This window comes from Diabrotica virgifera, chromosome 9 (assembly GCF_917563875.1).
Source record: "Diabrotica virgifera virgifera chromosome 9, PGI_DIABVI_V3a".
NCBI classification, from domain to species: Eukaryota; Metazoa; Arthropoda; class Insecta; order Coleoptera; family Chrysomelidae; genus Diabrotica; species Diabrotica virgifera.
The window spans coordinates 52914862-52939285 of record NC_065451.1 but is presented as its reverse complement, the minus strand read 5'-3'; the positions used below and the strand labels follow the sequence as shown (position 1 = coordinate 52939285).

At 32.1% G+C, this 24424-nt stretch overlaps 1 protein-coding gene across 1 annotated transcript in view; it reads left to right on the top strand.

Annotated features, from left to right (window-relative positions):
• LOC114327204 (probable multidrug resistance-associated protein lethal(2)03659) overlaps window positions 1-24424 on the top strand; it is a 205465-nt gene that overhangs the window by 163935 nt on the left and 17106 nt on the right. Inside the window, exons 8-10 of the mRNA XM_050660975.1 lie at window positions 3499-3649; window positions 10141-10371; window positions 22764-23275. Coding sequence (XP_050516932.1) covers window positions 3499-3649; window positions 10141-10371; window positions 22764-23275 — 894 coding nt within the window. The remainder of the gene's footprint in view (window positions 1-3498; window positions 3650-10140; window positions 10372-22763; window positions 23276-24424) is intronic.

The window sequence follows — 24424 nt, the reverse complement described above, 5'->3', positions numbered from 1 at the left end:
AAAACCGGTATAACCGAAAACCGGTGTTTTATCAAAAACCGCCATCCCTAATGAAATGTAACTGGTCAGCAGCATAATCTAGTGTTTTATGAGAGCACTACATTTGTCGTTATTTTGCGAAGTAACAAATTATTATTTGTGAAATAACCAAAGTAGTGATTTCGTTACGTATTCGAGGACAGCTATAAAAAGTTTTGGCGAAATAGTGTCCCCTTGTCTAACTTCTCTGCCTACAAATTTTACTTATTTCGTAACTTACTGAACTTGTTTACCATAGTTTTACAGTTTTGGTGGCAGTATTGTGTAGAAGCCTTTCTTCTTCTTATTATTAAGCCGTCTTCTTTCGAAGGTTGGCGATCTAAATGCCAACTGTAGCTTTGGAAACTGCCGCATGAAAAATTTCTGCAGTTCTCTATGAGCGGTCAATCTGCCGGTCCTGAACAATAATGACGTAGCAGCAAAAAGCCAAAAATTTCTCAAGAGAGCAAAAAAACGATTTTTAAATATTTTAAATAGGGATTAAATGAGGAGTAATCGTCCAGGACTAGGGATGGCGGTTTTTGACAAAACACCGGTTTTCGGTTATACTGGTTTTTTTTGCTTACAGTTTAACCTAGCGGTTATAACCGGCCAAAAAACCGGTTTTTAGAAAAACCGGTTTTCGGTTTTTTTAATCCAATAGGTTACAAAGTTACATTTACAATACACTTTAGTTTGCGATACTCCATTCGACTCGATATCAATATGATCAAAATTAGTACTATCGAAAGAACATGTATTACTTTTAACACGTTTGTATATTTTTTGTAGAATAGATACACTTTAACTAATTTAATACTTCCTGTACGAGTGTATCGTTTTGAAAACGTAGCGAAATTCTTGGAGATTCGTATTCGTAATCAGTAATTCGATATTCACAGTCAGAGCATCATTTTTGGTAACCAGAAAAAGTCATTAAGATAAAATAATAATATATTTTATCATAAATCATCATAATCCACTTTCAATGCCAAGAGTTAAGTGTGAAAAATAGATGATGATTGCATCTAATTCAACCAGACACTTCTTATGTAAATATTATGATTACAAATACCTTGTCAAGGAAATATTATAATAAAACTTAATAATTGTTTCTGGGAGATGTGAGATTGCACTTTCAGTTTGCTTCTGTATTTTATAAAATAAAATAAAATTTGAATTATGGATTTGTTTGAAATAATTACTTGAGAATAATAATTATGATTGGGATCCGAAATAATACCTAACCTATTCCTAATTACCGTAAAAACCTAATAACCGGTTTTTACTTTACAAAGAAAAAACCGGTTATAACCGGGACAAAAAAACAACCGGTAAAACCGGTTATTGCGAAGTAAAAAAAACCGGTTTTAGGTTTAAGCCGGTAGATTTTTCCCATCCCTATCCAGGACCATCGGTATGATGATTTATTCTTACAATGATTGCTTTTATTTTTATCCCTGTGGGTTCGAATTTCATTATCTTAATTTCATCCCCCTATTTTCAACCCTATCTAGAGTTGCGTCATTATTCATTTAAATTTTTTTAATTATTTAACATCTAATTATTTGACCTAGGTTTGCTTAGTCATTGTCCATGTATTTTAACATAATTGATTACACAATTTAACATAATTTTTATTTGATAAAAATAATAAATTTAAAGATAAAACCCATAACTAAATTAAAATTCATGGTGACGTTTCAATTATTACTTTAGTCATCGTCAGAATAATAATTTTCTTGAGCGGATGCTTTAAAATAATTTTAAAAGAACAAACAATAATTAATGAAAACGTAAAAATGACATTGACAATCATTGGGTTAAGTCAATAATTTCAAACACGCCATGTCTTGTTGCGTGTTTAAGGGTGGTTTCAAAATAAATATGGATAATGCCTCCTTGATGCTGAGTTCCGTTGGAGAACTTGCATGACCAATGATTGAGAAGTCCTTACGACTAATAGGGTGGTCAGAATCAGTCATATGTTGGAATACCGCCGAATTTGGAATTGTTCTTGATCGTCTTCCTAAGTGAGGAGTGACACCTAAGTGTTTGCAACATCTGACATTAAAGTGACGTCGAGTATTCCCGACGTACGTAGCTGCACAGCTACTACATTTGTATTTGTATATAATGTTAGATGCGAGATCACTAGGAATCATATCTTTCACATGGAAACGAGATCCTATTCTTTCCAAAGTCGTGAAAGCAAATGTTAATTCTATAGAAGGAAATGCTTTTTTAATTGTTCTACGGCTGCTGCGTCGGATTTGTAAGCTGTGGTAACCAGTATATGAAAGTTTGATATAGATCTTTTCTTTGATTTCTTCTACTTTTTTGTTTGGTTGGAATTTGTTATTGAAAAAACGTCTGATGTATCTTTCTAAGAAGTTCAACGAAAAACCATTTTTACTTAAGATCACCTTTATGTTTTCTAACTCTTCATGTAGGAATTGCCAGGTTGAACAGATAGTGAAAGCGCGGTGAACAAGTATATTGATTAAATTTGTTTTGTATTTGTTGGGAATGAAGCTATCTGCGTTTATATACAGGCCGGTGAAGGTTGGTTTTCTATATATTGAAGTGGAAAAACCTGAAGGTGATCTGAAGATGTTAATTCCTAAGAAGGGCAGATTTCCATTGACTTCAATTTCACTAGTAAATTTCATATTGTGGTGTTTTTGGTTGAGATAATCTAAAAAATGTTGAATGTGGTCGGTATGTTTGAAGATGAGAAAAATATCATCCACGTATCGTCTATAAAGAAGTGGCTTAAAATCAATTGGACAGTCAGCTAACCATGTTTTCTCATGGTGACATAGAAAAGTATTCGCGAAAACTGGTCCTAAAGGAGAGCCCATTGCAACGCCATCTATTTGTCTATACACTTTTCCGTCAAAACTGAATAGACATTCTTTGGCAGCTAATGTCAGCAGATCTTTAAAATTTGACTGCTTCATTCCTAAAAAGTTTGAATTGGAACTTGGAAAAAGTGAATTTATTATTATGTTGATGGTTTCATCTAAGGGAACGTTTGCAAACAGACTTTCAACGTCGAAACTGACCATAATTCCATCTTTGTGTCTGTCTTGGTTGGTAATTTTCCAAGTAATATTCCAACATATGACTGATTCTGACCACCCTATTAGTCGTAAGGACTTCTCAATCATTGGTCATGCAAGTTCTCCAACGGAACTCAGCATCAAGGAGGCATTATCCATATTTCTTTTGAAGCCACCCTTAAACACGCAACAAGACATGGCGTGTTTGAAATTATTGACTTAACCCAATGATTGTCAATGTCATTTTTACGTTTTCATTAATTATTGTTTGTTCTTTTAAAATTATTTTAAAGCATCCGCTCAAGAAACTTATTATTCTGACGATGATTAAAATAATAATTGAAACGTCACCATGAATTTTAATTTAGTTATAGTTATGGCTTTAAATTTATTATTTTTATAATTTTTATTTTAGATTGGTCTCGAGGTAGGTGCAATCTGTTTCGTGATAAGCAGTTTGACATATTGGATTATGATACCCACTATCTGCATGGGTATATTGTTTTATGTGATAAGGATCATATTTTTGGAAACCAGTCGAGACGTTAAGAGGGTGGAATCCGTAAGTAAGTATAAAAACAATACTGAAATTTATATTCTACTACCCGATTATAGCGTCTTGTCCCGTCCGGTTCCAAATCTCTATTCACGCTGTCGTACATGGAATCGCAGTTTTTGCTTCAAATTTTAAAGAACCACTTGGATGGACATTAAATTTGGCACCCACATAGGTAACAATATGTCAAAGAAGAAAAGTGATATTGTGCCGATGTGTGCTTTTGTCCTGGGGGTGAGTTTCACCCCTTCTGGAGGATGAAAATATACGAAATGGATAAATTGACTAATTCCAAGTAACATTTGTTCTATAGCATTTTTTCACTACGTTAATACTTTCCTAGTTATTTGCGATTAAATATGTTATTTTTTCAACAAAAAACGACACATTTTTAGGCGGATTTTTGAAACTAACTCAATAAATATGTATTTTATCGAACAAAACATTCTTAGTAAAAACGTAGCTTTTAAAAAGGTGAAAAAAACGTATCCATGAACTATCTAGACCCAGTAGAAGTAAAGTTATAGCTAAATAAAAATAGTTGCATATTCGTCAAATTTCAAAGCGCATATTTCAACGTGAAATATCCAAAAAATTATGCACTTTTGGAGAAAACTCGTTACCACTTTTTTATTATTTCTGTTTTATAAATCGAATTAATCGTGAGCACTTCACATGTTACTTTACTTATGTATTTTTTATAAACGATCTCTAAGTTTCATAGGTTCAAAGGGTTTACTTAAAAAAATTGGTTTTAAGGTAAATTTTTTTTAATTTTTAATTTTGAAAAAAATGCTGTTTTTCAAAATTACCTAAAATTTATTAGTGATACCAAAAATCACAAAGAGTAGAAAAATGTAGGATTTCCTTTTCTGAATATTGTTAATTTTTTGTTTTTGTGTAAGGCAAAAATTAGTTAAGATATGTGTATAATATCGGCAAAGCTGTACCTTCGATCGCCGATAGTAACCCAAGTAGAACAATAAAAACATTTTAGTTTTATTTTAGGTTTATAAAGGTTTTATTGTGGTAAATAAGAAAATAATGGTTTTAAAGTTACCTTGTAGATATACTGCCAGATATTTAAAACTGTTAAGCATTTGTCACTAGTTTTAAAGTACCTAATAAGAGTATCAAATAAGACTAATTAATCTTAATAGATAATATATCTTATTGTAGTTTTAAAATGGTTTATTCTCAGTTTACTTTAAAACTAATCAGATTTATAAAGAACTAACGGACTGTTTGGTTTTATTAGATTCTTGTTTGTTACCTTTTAGTTTTAAAGCAGTTTTAAAGATTCTCCTAATATGACTAATAAAACTTATTATTAAAACTACTTGATCTCAAGACTAGTATTTCAGTAAAACATATGCCTTAAAACTATTTTTGTAGTTGTCTTGCATTAGAGGTTGCATTCTTAAAAGCAATTAGCAGGCTATAATAAAACCAAACGCTCTTAACTGAATGAATTTGGTTATCGTATAGACTAAACTATGCTTCTTACTAAAACTAAACCCATCCCCTCTTCTTTCATGTCCAAAATGGTCTGCCATTTGTTTTAGAGCGAAACAGTGGTGTAGTGTGTTGTAAAAAGTGGAATTACAGTTAGTATGGAAGAAATATGTCGCAAGTACTTAAAATATAAACGAACTGGTCATTTAAAAAGAAAAATACAACACACACAGCACTACGACGCGCGACGCCTCGATTTTAGGTTAGATTCACATTAAAAGCGAGTGTCATTATTGACAGCAGCATTAAAACTAAACGGTTTTAATTCCAAGGTAACCTTGCTTTTATGTAGGATATATGCTCTTGGCAAAGTATAAAATAAAACTATTTGATCTTATCAATTCTCTGTCGATAGAGCAAATAGTTTTATTTGGATTTCGGCCATATTGCTTTCTGGAGATGCTGAAAGCCATGATAGATTACAATATAAGGCTTACATAAAAATTATAAATAAGCGACTTAAAGACATAAATTCGATTTATTTTAACATTTAAACATTAAAATTGTAGATAAAATTAATTTTCTTTCAAATTAATAGTTTTCGGATTTAAATTTTTTTATTATTTTTATTCTTTAATCGCCTAAAGTCAGAAATTTTAGGGCGCGTGAGTTATTTAGACCTCTTTTTGTTAACATTATCACTAAAGTTGGGTGCGCAAGTGTTTTTCTACCTTGACAGTCCGAAATAACCAAGTACTTTTTATTATTTTATGATTACAAATGCGTATGTACCTATCATAACACATGTAAAACTGTGTTGGCCTATATGGAGTATATGGGTTTAAAGAATCATTTAATATGGTAAATGATTCTGATGTCTGCTGCATTTAATATGTCTGCTGAAAGCGGTTTTATTGTAACCTTAAGGTTTACTTAAAAACCAAATGGTTTTAATTTTAGTTTTATTCTACAGTTTTAAAGCATCCTTAAAAGACTTAATAAACCCGTTCGGTGCTACTTGGGAAAACACCAAATTAAAGATGAAACTTTATTTCTCTAACTACACACTCTACTACTTAGTCCAGAGAAGTAAGATTTTTCTCGTGACACATCCCCCTCAAGACCGAAACCGAATTTTTTGTTTAGTATGGACATCTATATTATTAACCTATATGTTTCCTGCAGCCGATTTTGATGATATAGATAGTTATAAACAAATAAAGATCAAAAAACGGTAAATTTTCGCTATTTTTATCTACTACCAAAAAGTTAAGCATTTTAAACAAATTTGAGAGTAAGAAACTCATAAATTGTATAAAAAGCTTCAATATGACGTTCGCTGAATATGTCTATTCTTATTTGTTGCTTAGAAAATAGCAAAATAAATCATAAATTTTGAGATTTTATAAATGTCCATAACTTATGTAAAAATTAAGTTAGACCCTTCTTATTACACGGAATGCTGAGACTTCTTGTGCTTAAATTATATTTTAAATTTTAAAGTAATTAGTCAAATAGTTTAAAATTTATTTAATTTGTTGCTCACAAATTCATTTTTTTGTTACACTGTAAGTCTGTACGTGTAAGTGGAGTTAGAGTAATACTTCGGACAGTTTATGAAAGAAGAACATTCATACTATTAACTTAATTAAAAAAATGACAAAAAGTAATTTTAAACAGTGTAAAATTATTTTGCAAAATCATGTCGATTTTTTGCTTACTTATAAACAATTAGAATAACTTTTTAACCGTTACCCGTAGAAAAATTATTTGTTTATATTTAGAAAGACTGAATTTTTATACACATTCAGAAAGAAAAACAATTTTCCTAGAACAATTAGGGAAGAAGTTAACCCCCTGTTTTTAATTCACATGTTCTTGCAAAATAATTTTGCAATATTTAGAATTTTTTGTTGTCATTTTTTTTTCATTAAATTAATAGTGTAAATATTCTTTTTTCATAAACTATCCAAAGTATTACTGTAACTTCATCATTTTCTGACTTATAGTGTTGCAAAAAAAATTAATTTGAGAAAAACAAATTAAATATCTTTTAAAGTATTTGACCAATTGCTTTGAAATTTAAGGTATAATTTAAGCACCGGAAGTCTCAGCATTCCGTGTGATAAGAAGGTTCTAAATTAATTTTTACATAAAACATGAATATTTATAAAAACTCAAAATTTATGATTTATTTTGCAATTTTCTAAGCAACCAATAAGGATAAACATATTCAGCGAACGCCATATTGAAGTTTATTATACGATTTATGAGTTTCTTGCTCTCAAATTTGTTTAAAATGCTGAACTTTTTGGTAATAGACGAAATAAGCGAAAATTTACCGTTTTTGATCTTCATTTGTTTATAACTCTGTATTGTTGTATAAATTTTATGGGAAAAATTTAGAAAATAAATTTATAGCAGAGACCACGAGATCATAGATTTTCATCGCCCTGTATATGACCAAAAATTGTAAATATTATAATTTGGTTAGTAAGCAGTGTTTTCGCGGAAGGTGAAATCGTTAGGTGATTTGTTAATGGTTGCTTTGAACGGACATACAATCATGCGGGAAAATTAGAAAGTACATTTATTTCGCTGTGGAATGAAAAATGACGTTTTATAAATGTTTTTCTTAGAAGGTTAAGCGGTAAACAAATTTTTTGAGTTTAGAATGTAAGGCTTTTTATTTAGCATTTTGAAACAACGAAAGTAATTTGGTGTCTCCTAGAATTTAACAAAATGGAGAGTTGTATACAAAGTAAATTGGTTCTTAAGAAATGAAAATATGGATGTAGTTAGTAGAGAGGATGTTTTGTGATTGGTGGAAAAAGGTGGATGGAAGGGATGAGAGTGTTGAGTGTGATTTTGAGGAGAGAAAAAATGAGAACTGTGTAATGAATATCGGGAGAGTACAGTCCAGTTTTTGAAAAGTGAGAAGTCAGTGTAAAGTGATGAAGTTGGTCTGTGCGAATAGAATCGTGTTGAAACTAAATCGTTGACCAAGTAGAGAAGTTAATTTTCCTTGTGTCCGAGGAAGATTCCTGTTTCTGTCTAGAACGAGTAGCCGGTGGGCATCAATTTGCACAAGATATCGAGCAGAGAGGAAACTGAATAGAGATTTCGAGCGAGTCCCGTTGTTTGTTTGTTTGCAAAGCAGTTTTGATGAGAAGGACCGTTCGCTACATTCTAGGAGCACGTGTGTGAGAATCGAAGACTATACAATCCTGGAGAAGAAGTAAAGAAAAAACAAAAGGTTAGTCAGATTTTTTTTGTGAAACGGAGAGAGTTTGTTTTTTATCCACACCATATCTATTTATTTTTTTTTTGTATTGAACAGTTCTATAGTATAATTTAGTCATTCCAAAATTTAAAAATCAATTCAAAAGGAGAAAAGTAAATTTTAGCATTTTTTTTGTAAGAATACTCTAACGAATTATTTAAATAAAATTTTTGTTAAAACAAAGGATATATCAGAATTAAAGATTAATTTATTAGAGGAAAAATAGTCGCAACTGAATTAAATCTTAATATAATTTTTAAATTCGATATGTATGGTATATTGGATAAATAAAAAATATTGATAACATTTATATGACATCGAGTGTGTTTAATTTCCCTGTTTTGTCCTGGAGGAAGGAAGCAACTAGAGATACTAGAAGTTACAAACCGAAGGTAAGGCATTAAAATTAAAATAGTCCTGAGAATAAAATTTGTTAGAAAATTTAATTTAATTTTGGTTTTGTTTTACATAAATAATAATTAAAATAATTAAGTAATTAACCAAAACAAGAATTTGCTAAACAATCTCATAAAAGAGAGAAATACAGAGCATAACAATATATCATAAAAATCGGCTGCAGGAAACAGGTTATTATTATATATGTTCATAGTACTCAAAAAATTTGGTTTCGACCTTGAGGGGGTTTTGTCATCAACAGCATATTTTTTTTCCTTATTTCTCTGAACTAACCCGGGAGACCTTAAAATTCTACTGATTGACGAAGCCTAACTGCTCGACTGATTTGACTGTTAAACTGATAATCATTTATGAGACTACATGTTGCCTCTTTGAATTGACTCGAAAGAATATAATATTTAAAGCCACATCTTGATTGGTTGAATTGACTCGAAGGAATGGTGTTAAATTGGTGTTTCAGTATCGGTGATCGAAGACACAGCTTTGCCGATATTATACAATATGTCTGTTCAAAATTTGCATACACTCGTGATTATTGACTAGTTCAAGCTCTTTAAACTACAGCTTCTTCAAAAATAGGCACTTTGACCCGATGAAACTTACAGATCATATAAACAATACATTACACGAGTAAAGCAACTTGTGAAGTCGTAATGATTAATTTCATTTGGTATGCTAATTAAGGAGTGTATAGCAATTAAGTAATTGTACTCGCAAATAACTCGGAAAGTATTAACTCATTGAAAAACGCTATAGGATAAAAGTTGCTTAAAATTAGTCCATTTATCCATTCATGGAATTATTTTGAACATCCTATATTTTTAACCCCCGAGAAGGAGTGAAACTCACCCCCAGGGGAAAAGCAAACATCGGCACAATATCACTTTTTTTCTTTAACTGGTTAGCTATATGTAGACCAAATTTCATGTTAATCCAAGCTGTTTTTTAAAACTTACTGGTTTTGTTGTTGATCGTAGGTACGGTTGAAATTTAAAAAAATTTTGAAATTTTTAACCGCAACCTAATACCAAGGTGCAACCTAGTGGGAAGAGTTCGATACTTCGATTGACAAAATATTGTATTTACATAGTTGGTTTATTCGTACAGTCGGAAAAATGAAAGAATACCCATGAACGAACATATAAAACACGCTGTATTTTCCTGTCACCGTGTAACAAAGAAAATTGTCCAGTGCAAGTACATGTAACAATATTTATTACATGTACTTGCGCTGGTCAATTTTTTGTGTGACACGGTGACAGGAAAATACTGCGTGTTTTATATGTTCGTTCATGGGTATTCTTTCATTTTTCCTACTGTATACTCATTTAAATACTATTTTTTAGCACGAAGTCCCATCTACACTCATTTAACAGCATCGCTGCAAGGACTGACTACTATCAGAGCATTCAAAGCTGAAGATATACTCAAAACTGAATTTGATAAATACCAAAATACTCACAGCGCTGCATTTTTCATGTATCTAGGAGCTAATAGAACCTTTGGATTCTGGGTGGACTTTATATGTGTAATATACATTGCCTTAGTTATATTGTCGCTAATTTTTGTTGAAAGCGGTAAGTAAATAAAAGCATTCAGCTTTAAAACCACGTTAGTTTTTAAAAGTTTCTTGAAAATTTGTCAATTAGATCGCGATAAGATTATAATAAATACTCATTTTTCTTCTTGAAGAAGAATGTGAATATGTAAAGATTGTGAGGGATATGTATGAGGGAGTAACGACTAGTGTTATAACAGGTGTGGGAGAGACTGTTAAATTTCATGTGAAAGTAGGATTGCACCAAGGCTCGGTGCTTAGTCCATATTTGTTCTCATTAGTTTTGGACCAGATAACATCGAAACTACAGGGTAACAGTCCATGGTGCTTAATGTATGCTGATGATGTCGTGTTAGTCAGAAATAGTGAAAGAGACTAGGAACAAAAACTGGAACAGTGGAGACAAGCTCTGGAGGAAAAAAGGTTTAAAACTTAGTAGGAAAAAGACAGAGTATTAGGAATGTTCATTTAAAGATGGAGTAACTACAAATAAAATGATATTTTTGGATGGTGAACTGATTGTAAAAATCAATACTTTTAAGTACCTGGGATCGGTATTACAGAGTAATGGAGAAATAGATGGAAATGCATTCAGTAGAATTAGGGCTGGATAGATGAAGTGGAGAGGGCTGGACACTCAAAACGAGGGATATAAACAGATTAGAAGCCTTCGAAATGTGGCTTTATCGCCGTATCCTAAAGATACCATGGACGGCGAAAGTCACAAATGTGGATGTCCTTAAAAGAATCAACCAAGAACGTCAGCTTTTCGAAAACATCAAGAAAAGAAAAACGGCGTATTTGGGTCACATCATGCGAAACGAAAAATACCAGTTCCTTCAACTTATAATCCAGGGTAAAATTGAAGGCAAGAGAGGAATAGGACGCAGGAAAATGTTCTGGCTCCGAAACATAAGGCAATGGACAGGGATTACCGACATACAATCACTGATCCATATTGCAAGAAACAGAGAGTTAATGGAAAATGTGATCGCCAACATCCATTAGTGGATTTGCATTTGAAGAAGAAGAAGATGAAGTGGAAGGAAGCGAGTGGTGTGTTGTGTGACAGAAAATTTCCAATGAAGCTGAAAGGAAAATTCTATAAAACAGCCATAGGACCGGCTCTGATGTACGCAACTTAATGTTGGGCAGTGAAATAGAAAGAGGAACAACGAATGCATGTGACGGAAATGAGAATGCTTAGATGGATGAGTGGAGTGACAAGAAAAGATAAAATTAAAAATGAGTATATTAGGGGAAGTCTAAATGTGGCACCAATTGATGCCAAAATCAGAGAGCATAGATTGAGATGGTTTGGTCATGTTCAACGTCGAGATGTTAATCATCCAATGCGAAGAGTAGCTGAAGTGCAGATTCCTGGAAGGAGTAGGAGAAAAAGACCAAAAAGACGTGGGGGAGACGATTAGGCAGGACATGTTGGTAAAGGGGATTAATATTGATACGACCCAAGAGAGAACTGTGTGGAGAAATGCAATTAGGGAAGTCGACCCCGCATAGGGATAAGGCAAAGAGAAGGATGACCCAATCTTTTTCTTATCATAGCATTACAATTCGCAGTGAGTCTTGGCTGACTGCATAATAGGGTGCATCTAAAAAATAAAAGTTGGAAATGTTATATCTAATAGCGTGAAAAAGTTTCTAGTGTTATCTTTCAGCATATTAGTAAGACCTTGAATTTTATTAAATATCTGATTTTTATGGAAATTTCAATTTATATTATTTGGAATAAAATATGTGCTAACTAGATCTAAGATCAATTAAAGAAAACTTAAAATGTTGTCAATTACAAATTTAAACGATATTTAAAGTTTTATTTGTTTTTTCAGTCTCCCCAACCCCTTTGAAATATCCGGCTTCGTGAGTCCGTGCATGTAATTTTCACTTATGTTTGGTACGATGCCTTACTTTGTTATTATTGTTGTTTGTAAATTAAAGATTTTTAAAATAGATAAACCAGGACCATGGGGAATAAAATCAAGATGTGCCGTGGACCGCCCCATTTTTGGGCAACCACCAAATATACCCGAAAATGTTTTACCGAAATACAAAAAAGCGATGAAGTTTTGTGGTTGCCAGAGGATAAAAAACTCAGCAAGAAAGAGCCAGAATTTTCTGGTATTGCCGAACAGGTTGCAATTAAATTGGAGGAAATATGGAAAAAGGCTTCAATTCCAATACTTTAATATACCTACAAGAATTATTCAGCTTTTAAAAGCCTATCATGACAAATATATGAAACTTATTAAACCATTTAAGAACAGGCAAAACAGTAAATTTTACAAAAATAAAATTTAATGCTTTAAAGACAAAAGTAAAACTACATATTTCGATCTTGCAGCATGCAAATGTGACACTCTGATTAATTGTCTTTGTAGCAAATCTCAACAAGTACCTCTGGATGATCGAGAATTTCTGTTAAATCAAAGAGGTTTCAGAAAAATGGTGATAAACTCGATTGATAGGGAAAACAAAAACAAATATATTCAGAGCGAATAACAGTAAAAGAATAATAAATAATAATAAACGGTATTAAACTCAAGTAAAAGACGGTACAAAGTTTTATGGTCAATCGATCGTGGAAGAACACATAACACTTGTGCATGAGCCAGGGTGCAAATATTTCGGTACAGCGGATATGTATCTCGGCTGTCTGGTACATCAGAAAGTTTCAAATTCAGCTATTGCATGTGACGGAAAAGTCGTAAATACTGGCGTTAAGGGGGATGTAATACGGCTGTTAGAAGAACATCTTAAAAAACCGCCTCAGTGGGTTGTACTATGTCTGCGACATTCGAATGAACTACCCCTTGGACATCAAAAGAAATTTGCCAGTAACCAAATCAAAAACGCGACTGTCTTCGAACTTTCTCCTAGAAAATTTTTGATTCAAACGACTACTTTGAGTTAACTAGCAAGAATATCTTTTAACATTGAGATTGAGAAATATCACTACCACAAACAATGTGTAGAAAGCTTCTCTAGCAGTTTGTGGAGCGTATTCGAGGGATGGATTTATAAAAACGCCCAATTATTCCAAAAAATGTATGCCTTACTTTAATGATAAATCGGATGACACCTTCGAATTTAATGTTTTTACCATATTGTTTGTAATATTTATATACCTAATACAATATTTTAAAATTATTATAGTAATTTTGTACTTTGCTTTATATTTATTTTAGTATTAGAAAACTATTTGGTTATAAAAATAATAGTATGGTATAACTAGACCCAAACCCAGGCATTCAAAGTGAAAGGTATCTTCCAACACCAAATTGTTCTATATGGTCCACAAAATGTTCAGAAAAAAGTCACACCATTTTGAGTGTCGGGTTTAGGGAGGAGAGGGGCGAGAAATCAGTAAATTCGTAGTTTTTTAAGTTTTTCGTCAATATTTCTAAAACTATGAGGTTTATAATAAACAACCTTCTATGCAAAAATGTTACACATTAAATTTCAAATAAAAAAGGCTCTATGCATAATCCTTCTAAAATGAACGGTTTCAAAGTTACGGAGGTAGTATATTACCAGTGATTGGTCCGAAAAAAGGCCTAACTCAAACATCCAAAGTAAAAGTTTTCCTCCAACAACAAATTGTTCTATATGGTCCACATATTGTTCAGTAAAAAAGTTAAACAATTTTGAGCGTCCGGTTTGGGGGGTAGATGGGGGAGAAGTCGGTAAATTAGTAGTTTTTTACGTTTTTCGTCAATATTTCTAAAACTAAGCTTTAGCATAAACAATGTTTTAAGAAATAATGTTCTACACAAAATTTAACACAAAAAAGGTCCTATACATAATTGTTATAAAATCAACGGTTTCAGAGTGACGGAGAGTGAAAAGTGGAGGTTTTCGATACTTTTTTTTATTTTTTTGAGCAATTTATAATATTATTGCTAATAAAAGAAATGTTCTCTAACAGGATTTGCTATTTCAGTGGCCGATTGTATGTTAGTTATAAGTCCTTAAAGAAACGTACGTCAACCGCACTACCCAAAATCATCATCAGTTGCCCAAAAAATATAAAAAGTATCGAAAACCTTCACTTTTACCCACCGTAACTCTGGAACCGTTGATTTTAGAACAATTATGTATAGGATCTTTTTTTTTTTAATTGTATGTAGAACATTTTTTATAAACATTATTTACGCTAAAGCATAGTTTTAGAAATATTGACGAAAAACGTAAAAAATCTACTAATTTACCGACTTCTCCCCCATCTACCCCCCAAACCCGACGCTCAAAATGGTGTAACATTTTACTGAACAATATGTGGACCATATAGAACAATTTGGTGTAAGAGGAAAACTTTACTTTGGATGTCTGGGTTAGTTTTTTTGGACCAATTATAATATACTACCTGTCGATCGGATAGCTCAGTGCGACTAGCGGCTGACCCACACTTCAATTCGCTTTGAGGTATGTGAGTTCAAGCCCAGCCCAGGCCATCGGAAAAACAAAAAGGCTAACGCGCCAGTATAAAATTTTAAATATGAATCTGGCGTTTAGACTGGAATATGCGGGCATCTTATCGACCTATGAGGGAGCAGTACGGCAAGGGATAAGGGCTTGCTGCTCGGTGATACTCCCCCATAGATCCCTACCGAAGGGCGTTGATGCCTAAGAACGGTGTAATACATACATAATATACTACCTCCGTAACTTTGGAACCGTTAATTTTAGAAGGATTAGGCATAGAACCTTTTTTGTTTCAAATTTAATGTAGAACATTTTTGTATAGAAGATTGTTCATGCTAAACCGCATAGTTTTAGAAATATTGACGAAAAACATAAAAAACTACGAATTTACCGATTTCTTCCCCCTCTCCCTCCAAACACGACGCTCAAAATGGTATGACTTTTTTCTGAACATTATGTGGATCATATAGAACAATTTGGTGTTGGAGGATAATTTTCACTTTGGATGTCTGGGTTATGCCATCTTTTGGATCAATTGTGTCATACTATAATGTTTCGGCATACTTTCCTTAAGCAAAATTTTTAATTGCGTTGTGAAACCAGAAAACGTTTTCCAATATAAACCGAATTTATTTATTCAAATTTTATGAGGTATTACATTTCCGCTACAAAAGAATTTCGCATATTAATGTATTTTTTCTAAATTGTTTTTCTCAGTTGTCGTAGGGGACAGAAAATATTTTTTTATTTCAACGCAATTTTACTAAAATACTAAATAGTGCGTTAGGCAACTTTCGTAAGGTATTACATTTTCGTTTCAAAATAAAAAAATTTTTCGTCTGTTAATATTTTTTCAAAATTTTTAATTGTCTTGGGGGAGGCAGAAGATATTTTCCAAATTCGACCAGATTTTACCAAAATACTTAACAGTTGATTGGGCAACTTTTGTGAGGTATTACTTTTCCATCGCAAAAATAATTGTTTCGACTATTCGATGCACCCTACTGTATATGTTACCGGCCAAACCCGATTTCAGGACAAACTAGTTTGGCCTAGGTCAAACTAGTTTGTCCTAAGCGCGTTAGGATAAACTAGTATGGCCTAGGCCAAACTCGTTTGTAATATCGCGCGTAGGCCAAACTAGTTTGTCCTAGGCCAAACTAGTTTATCCTGATATAAATAAACACACTTCAGGTCAAACTAGTTTATCCTGATATAATAAAGACTCACACTTCAGGATATACTAGTACGGCCTAGTCTAAACCAATTTAGCCGAGTCAAAAGTAATTTAGCGAACATGTAAAGACTTTTACATGCACGGAATTCTCAAATCACGTCCCAATAGGTATGGCAAAAAAATTGCACATCGATATTTTATCATAATACTAAGGAGTTTATTTTATTTATATTTACATTTTTTTACATATGCATGAATATGTTGGATAACATAATGAAAGAAGTTTATCTTTAAATTAATTATAATATTACAATAATCAAAAATAAATGTCTGTCTTATATTACAACCAAAAGTTATATAGCATTTACAAAGTAAAAAAGAATATGAAATTATTAATTATTTTAAATAAATATAGCTTATGGAAAATTTTATTGGTAACATTGTCCTAATATTTATATATTTTTTACAATTCATACATGTCACATTAATTCTTTTTCAAAATAAACAAAAAATCCCATGTATGTCCCGTAGGATGCGCATGGGGTATTTTTTGTTCAACAGATTATATTGTAATGGTTTCTACAATATGTATATTATTAATATTTTTTTTACCAAACTCTATTAATTAAAAAAAAAAGAAAAACGAAGGAATTGCCTAAATTAAAAAAAAAACAAGTAAAATTTAAAACAGTTATAACTACTATAAAATATTAGGTTGAAATTACTTTAATTTGCATCTCTTTCAATTAGAGAATGAATAACAGACCTCTCAGAGTTTAAAATGATTGATTTAATAAATGACTTAAAAAGACCTTTTGAGTTAATGGTCGTTAAATACATTTTATATGTAACTGGCAAAAAATTGAAAATTATGATACTTAGAAAGCTTAATGATCTTTGTCCTATGGTCTTATTTTTTAAAGCAATTTGTATGTTATCGTCAAGTATATATCATGTATTATAGTTATGTTATATATGTTATCATATCATATTATGTTATTATATTATGTTATCATATTATGTTATCATATTATGATACATCGAATGAAGATATTGTTACATGCTATAAATCAATATATTCTTGTATAATTAAACCGCGAATAAAATTTAGATAGAATCTCACATTTTATCCTTTTTCGTAATAACTTGTTGAAAAATTTTGCAATTTTGAAAAAATTTCGTAAGTGCCTCGAGGAAGCGTGTAGTAATGCGTCGGAATTTTTTTTATTTTTTTTTTCTTCTTCTTTTTGTGGAATTTGTGGCTTTGGGGAGAGCCAATTAGCTTTAATAATTGTTAGAAATAATATTTCCAACATAACAAGTAAATAAAAATACTACAGGGTGTTTCATTGGGAAAGTAACATACTTTAACTGCAGAAAGAGGACAGTTAGGCGGTCTTAAAATACCATATTTAATGGGTCTTACTCCATTGATAACAAAGATACTGAGTGTTTTATCTATTTTGTCATTTTCTTAATTGGTTCATAACTTTTTAACCACACTGTATATTTATTTTATATTTGGCACGCAAATATAGTTTAAGGTGTACAATAAATAATTGATTTACAATTGTAAAAAATCCAGGTCCGGATTAAAAAAAATTGGAAAAATATTCCAACCCAAAAACAACACCCTGTACATTAATTTTTTTTTAAATGGATTTTTCAGTTGAAAAGAGGATGAAAAACTAAATTTAGTGGTATACTTTGAATTTTTGGCAAAATGATTTTTCTGGTCAAATTTTGAATTTAAATTCTGAAATTATGTGAATTTCGAGAGCTCTAAGTAGAAAAAAATTGAAACACAGCTTACAACTTGCCAACCGCACTGTATATTCATTTTATATTTAACACTCGAATATTCTTTTAGGTGTCCAATCAATTAATTTATTTACAAATAAAAAAAATCCAGGTCCGGATTAAAAAATATTGTATAAATGTTCCGACCCAAAAAAAACACCCTGTATATTAAATTTTTTTAAAATGGTTTTTGCATTTGAAAAGGGGATGAAAAACTAAATTTAATGGTATACTTTGAATTTTCGGCAGAATAATTTTTATGGTAAAATTTTGAATTTGAATTATGACATTATGTGAATTGCGAAGCTCAAAGTAAAAAAAAATAAAATATGATTTAATTTTATTTAATACCATTATTTAATCTAAATTGGTAAAATAATAACATTTTGACACATAACAATAATTTTTGATGGTGGTAATTTTGAATAAGTACTTCAGTTTTGAATAGTTATGCTGCACATTTTCTCTGTTTTGTTATAATTTTTAGATACTTTGTTCATTAAAGTGATGTATTCTTTATTGTCACATTATTTTGTATTTGTCACAGATAATAAAAAAACACTGGAATGTTTTAACATTTTACCAAATTAGATTAAATAAGCGTATTAATTAAAATTAAGTCGCATTTTAATTCTTTCTACTTAGAGCTCTCGCAATTGACATAATTTCAGAATTCAAATTCAAAATTTTATCAGAAAAATCATTTTGCCGAAAATTCAAAGTATACCATTAAATTTAGTTTTTCATCCTCTTTTCAAATGCAAAGTCCATTTTAAAAAAATTTAATATACAGGGTGTTTTTTGGGCCGGAACATTTTTACAATATTTTTTAATCCAGACCTGGATTTTTTATAATTGTAAATAAAATAATTGATTGGACACCTAAAAGAATATTCGCGTGTTAAAAATAGATATACAGTGCGGTTAACAAGTTGTAAGTTGCATTTAATTTTTTTTCTACTTAGAGCTCTCGCAATTCGCATACATAATTTCAGAATTCAAATTCAAAATTTGACCAGAAAAATCATTTTGCCAAAAATTCAAAGTATACCACTAGATTTTTTCATCCTCTTTTCAACTAAAAAATCCGTTTTAAAAAAATTTAATATACAGGGTGTTTTTTGGGGTCGGAACATTTTTACAATATTTTTTAATCCAGACCTGGATTTTTTATAATTGTAAATAAAATAATTGATTGGACACCTAAAGGAATATTCGCGTGTTAAATATAAAATAAATATACAGTGCGGTTAATAAGTTGTAAGTTGTATTTAATTTTTTTTTCTACTTAGAGCTCTCGCAATACACGTAATTTCAGAATTCAAATTCAAAATTTGACCAGAAAAATCATTTTGCCGAAAATTCAAAGTATACCAGTAAATTTAGTTTTTCATCCTCTTTTCAACTAAAATATCCATTTTAAAAAACTTTAATGTACAGGGGTTGTTTTTGGGTCGGAATATTTTTCTAAAATTTTTTAATCCGGCCCTGGATTTTTTACATTTGTAAATAAATTAATTTATTGTACACCTTAAAGGATATTTGCGTGCCAAATATAAAATAAATATACGGTGTGGTTAAAAAGTTATGAACCAAATAATAAAATGGCAAAATAGATAAAACACCCAGTATCTCTGTTATTAATGGAGTAAGACCCATTAAGTATGGTATTTTTGAGACGGCCTAAGTGTCCTCTTTCTATAGTTAACGTATGTTACTTTCCCAGTGAAACACCCTGTATAAAATAAAAATTTGTTGTAAATTCGTATTTAAATTCGTATTTTGAGATAGAATCTCACACGCGACTATTCACGTTACAGAAGTGAGCGCGACTACTCCCGGGTTAAATAACATAAAAAATAATAAATAAAAGGATGAGTTTTTCTCCAAAAATAAAAAAAAATAAACATTTAGGAATAAAATAGAGTACGAATTTATATTGTTTTCACTAATTTTGAAAAAATGTGAAAACGTTGAAATATATTCATCCGTCTGTCCGTCCGTCCGTCTGTCTGTCTGTCCGTGAAATCAACTCATTCATCATTATACCAGGTAGAATGACAAATCAGGTGTCAAATGAAAGCTTATAATCCAAGGATGGTATTAAAGGTGAGAAATTTGACATAGGCTGTCTGTCCGTCCGACCGCGAATATAACTCAATATTATTTTTTTTTACGAATAATTATAATTTTAATAAAAATAATTATTTTTCCAAGAACAAAGTATTTTATTCAATTTATTATTTATATTAAGCCGTACTAGTTTGCTGAATTACTTTCTTCTTCTTGGCTTTTTCCCATTATGAGTTTGCCGTTTTCGTCCTCCGTAGCACTCTATTCTCCCAGTCGCCATCTCTGAGGTCTCTATCCATCATAGCATTTCCTAGGTGAGTTTTCCATCTTACAGCAGGTCTTCATCTTCGTCTTCCTCACCGCGGGTCCCAGTTCAGTAATCTTGTCGACCACCTGTGCTCCGGCATTCTTTGTACATGCCGGTACCATTATTTCAGGGCTCTACTTTTACTACCACAACTTTTTTGTAATTAAGCATTCTACTTCTATTCTGTTTCATGTTTCCTCTGTTCTTATTCTATCCTACCTGGTAATTTGTAGACACCTTCTCAAAAACTCCAATTCAACTGTTCGTATTTTATTTCGTATTATTGTTAACTCTTGTCACTTAGGCTATTGATTATGTTCAAAATAAGAGAGCTAAAAGGAACTACAACGTTAATGGGATTTTATTGTCTCATATGGTCAATGCGCCTCTAAGTTTAAAAAACCGCGGAGTGCTACCTTTTAAATGGGTGCGTTTTTGAGAAAGGGGTGAATTAGTCCCTAGGCACAGGGCGAATTAGGGTGAGTTCTATTCACTTTTGGTACAAACACTTCTACAGGAAAATTGTTCCTGGTTAAATTTCCTATCGAAATACCATATCTTAAAGTCCAAAGTATTTTTTTTACAAAAATATATTCAAAAGAAAAGCAAGAAAAAACACGAAAGGAAGCAATTTTGTTTTTTGCCCCATAACTTTTTTCCACAGCGATATAAGTATAGGCATTGCTTTAGAGAAAAATAATTTTCATCCTTCCTCTTTAAAATGACGTTCTGAAGAAGTCTCTAGGATTTATAGTTTCCGAAATAGGATTTTTCAAAATTTGCCGCTCACGGAATTTTTGAGCCATTTTCCCCATTATTTCGCAAACATTGTTCTGTAACTTCTTTCTACGCATTTCTAGGTATATGCAATGGTACGTTTAGTAGAAAGACCAGTCAATTACCTTTAAAATGGTCTATTGTATAAGGCTGTACGCCTATTTTTAAACAAGTTATGCTTTTTCAAGGTTTTATATTTTAATGATTTTTGATATTTTTTATGATTATTTTTTACATTTCTCATTATGACTTTTTTTCTTGTACATTTAAGTATATACATTGTGAAATAAAAAAAGCTTATTTTCTTTACATTAAAATGGTGTATTGCAAACACCTCTGGACTATTTTTATACAAGATATCCGTAAGATATCCAAGGGTATCCGTAATTTGAGAAAAAATTTAAAAATTCTTATTTTTTCAATTAGAAGGATATAATTGCATATTGTAATATAATTTTTAATTCCAAATAACTTTTCTTAATAACACCTTTCGATATTGTGAAATATAAAGGTACTTTACTCTTGAGCGAAGTTCATATTTTTCAGTAATCTTGGGGCATCCCTTTTTTATTTTGCACTGATCCCGTTTCTCTAAACTTTTCAACTAAATCGCGGACGCACACGTGACTTAAATTTTTGTCCGGATGTCTTTCATTAAATATTTGAGCTGTTCGTAAATAACAATGGTTCTGAGACGCAAATATAAAAATAACCTCCACCTCCACGCGTTCAGGTATACTGTAAACCAGCGGTTCTCAAACTTTTTTAGTCATGTACTATCTACAGTTCTTTTTTTTATTTTTGGTACCACCTATATGTTTAGATTGTATTACCAAGACTTACTAAGTACTTCTATTTTAATTTTTTGTGTGTGTTGTGTACCACCTCAAATAGTGATATGTACCACCAGTGGTACATGTACCACAGATTGAGAACCGCTGCTGTAAACCATCGTGACAACTACAGCTGAATGATAGTACCGATTGTACAAATGATGAAAACTAGTGACATTTAAAGTCTCAAATAAAGTTTTTAACTTGTTTTGCAAAAACGGCAAATTAAGTTTTTAGACAAAAAAATGTACCGACCGACATTTATCATTCACAACAATAGTCCGGGAGATAGCATTACAAATATATAAAAGTCATAGTAAACCGGCTGATGTTAACACCCTGTATAATTATTATTTATACCAATGGATAGCATTTTTATAGTCTTTTAAATAATGTATCACAAGCAGGGGTTTGCAATTTAAAATTTTTTGGTTGTGGTGGGTGGGGCCTAGGGGGTTGATGGGGGTGAGTTTTCTTTCATGTCATTTTAGTTCCCCCGTACTTTCCTAGAGACGGTTTCAAGCATTTTTCGATATCAGCTTTTGTTCGTGAGATATAGCCCATTGTAAGTTTTAAAATTGACACACTCTATACTTAAAAGTCTTACAACTCTTAATAGTGTCTTGTATACTTACGTTTAAATCAGCAACCAATATGTAATGAATTATGTACTTTCCACTAGATGTGCGCCTTTAAATCAGGATAAACTAGTTTGGCTTAGGCCAAACTAGTTTGGCCTGAAGCGTGTGTATTTATATCAGGATAAACTAGTTTGGCCTAGGACAAACTAGTTTGTCCTGAAATCGGGTTTGGCCGGTAACCTATATACTGAACAAAATTAAGTTTCAGCTTGTGGGTATGAAATCAAAATTTTCGAAAAAAGACAACGTTTAAACACTATTTATCAAAAAAAAATGTAGTGTAATTTACAACACAATATCCAAAACTGTTTGTAATTATTTATAATTTTAATCACACCACCTAAAAAATTATATTTTTAGAAACATTTGGAGGAAACATGGGTCTTGCTCTTACTCAAATCATGGGTCTGACGAGAATGTTCCAATGGGGCATGCGACAATGGTCTGAACTCGAAAATCAAATGACATCAGTGGAAAGGGTACAAGAATATGCTGACTTAAAACACGAAGAAGACAACCACACTGTAGAACCAGATCAGACGTGGCCAGATCAAGGAAAAGTAGAATTTAAGAATATGTCTCTTCAGTATTCACCAGACGATCCCCCAGTTCTTAAGAATCTCAGTTTTGTTATCCAACCTTCTGAGAAAGTGGGTATAGTGGGAAGAACAGGTGCAGGAAAGTCTTCGTTAATTCAAGCTGTTTTTCGGTTGACTCATATCGATGGTAGCATACTTATTGATAATATTGATACAAAATCTGTGGCTTTGAAGAAGCTCAGATCTAAAATTTCCATTATTCCTCAAGAGCCAGTCCTATTCTCTGGAACATTGAGAAATAATTTGGATCCTTTCGATGAGTATAAAGATGAGGTAAGTAAATTTAAGGTCTTTATTATAGTCAGTTTTTATTTCCCTCTCTCTCTCTCTGGTCCTCATTTGTAACGGGTGGTTGTTTTAAGGACGACAGACTCGGTAAAACACAAGTTAAAAATAAAGCAAATATATTAAAGATAATTATATACAGTTTAAAACAAATAAAATAAAATATAATTCCATCTTCTGCAAAGGAAAAACAATACTAAACTTTATTACGGCCATCCGATCATATCAGCAACATTAAAATAATACGATAAACCATATATACAATAACAATATTGCTACGTTAAATCAACATAGCCTGAAGACCGCATTTCACTACAATGCAGTCACTCGCTCCTTGCTACTACCGCCCACTGCGATAACGATTGCGGCAAGACTCCACGTCACTACGGTGGCGTCTACCTAGCGGTGGCGTCTACCTAGGCATAGTCCCACCTCACAAACGGTGCATCTTTGCCAAGCCAGCTAAAGCTCGTTCAATACGCCAGCATCAGCTGTTGAGCCATAGTTAGTTCAAAACGCTAACCATGACTGATTTTCTCATTCTGCTAGCTCGCCTTAAATATGCTCTCGATGCCCTCTCCTTCGGTTTCCCCTAGCGGTGCTATGAAGAAGGAATGCGCAAACACGGACACTCCATCGGTCGTCTCTGGTAATAGCAGCTCATCGCTTGGCGAGGTATCATATCGTTACACACCCTTCTCTTTGGAAAACAAAAAAAATGTAGCATATATTTTTTTTGTGCCGTGTGTGCAACACGGCTTGGACTCATCATCGGTGTGGTCTTGGTCGGTTCTTCCTTATTTCGTAAACTGGTCCTGAATGGCTGTCAAGAAGATGCTTCCCTCTGTAGATCTTGGGCATGGTCCCCTTATATCCATAGGGGCAGTGTGCCAAGGCTTTTCTACAGCAAATGGTCACATTTTTCCTGCTGGCTGCATCTGCGACGGTTTACTCTTAAGGCATGTACTTTATGTCGGTTTTCTTTCCACAAACTGGTCTGGGATGATTGTCAAGAAGATGTTTCCTTCTGTAGATCTTGCTCGTGGTCCCCTCAAATCCATTGGGACAGTTTGTCAAGGTTTTTCTACAGCAAATGGTCACATTTTTTTTGCTGGTTTCATCTTCGACGGTTCCATC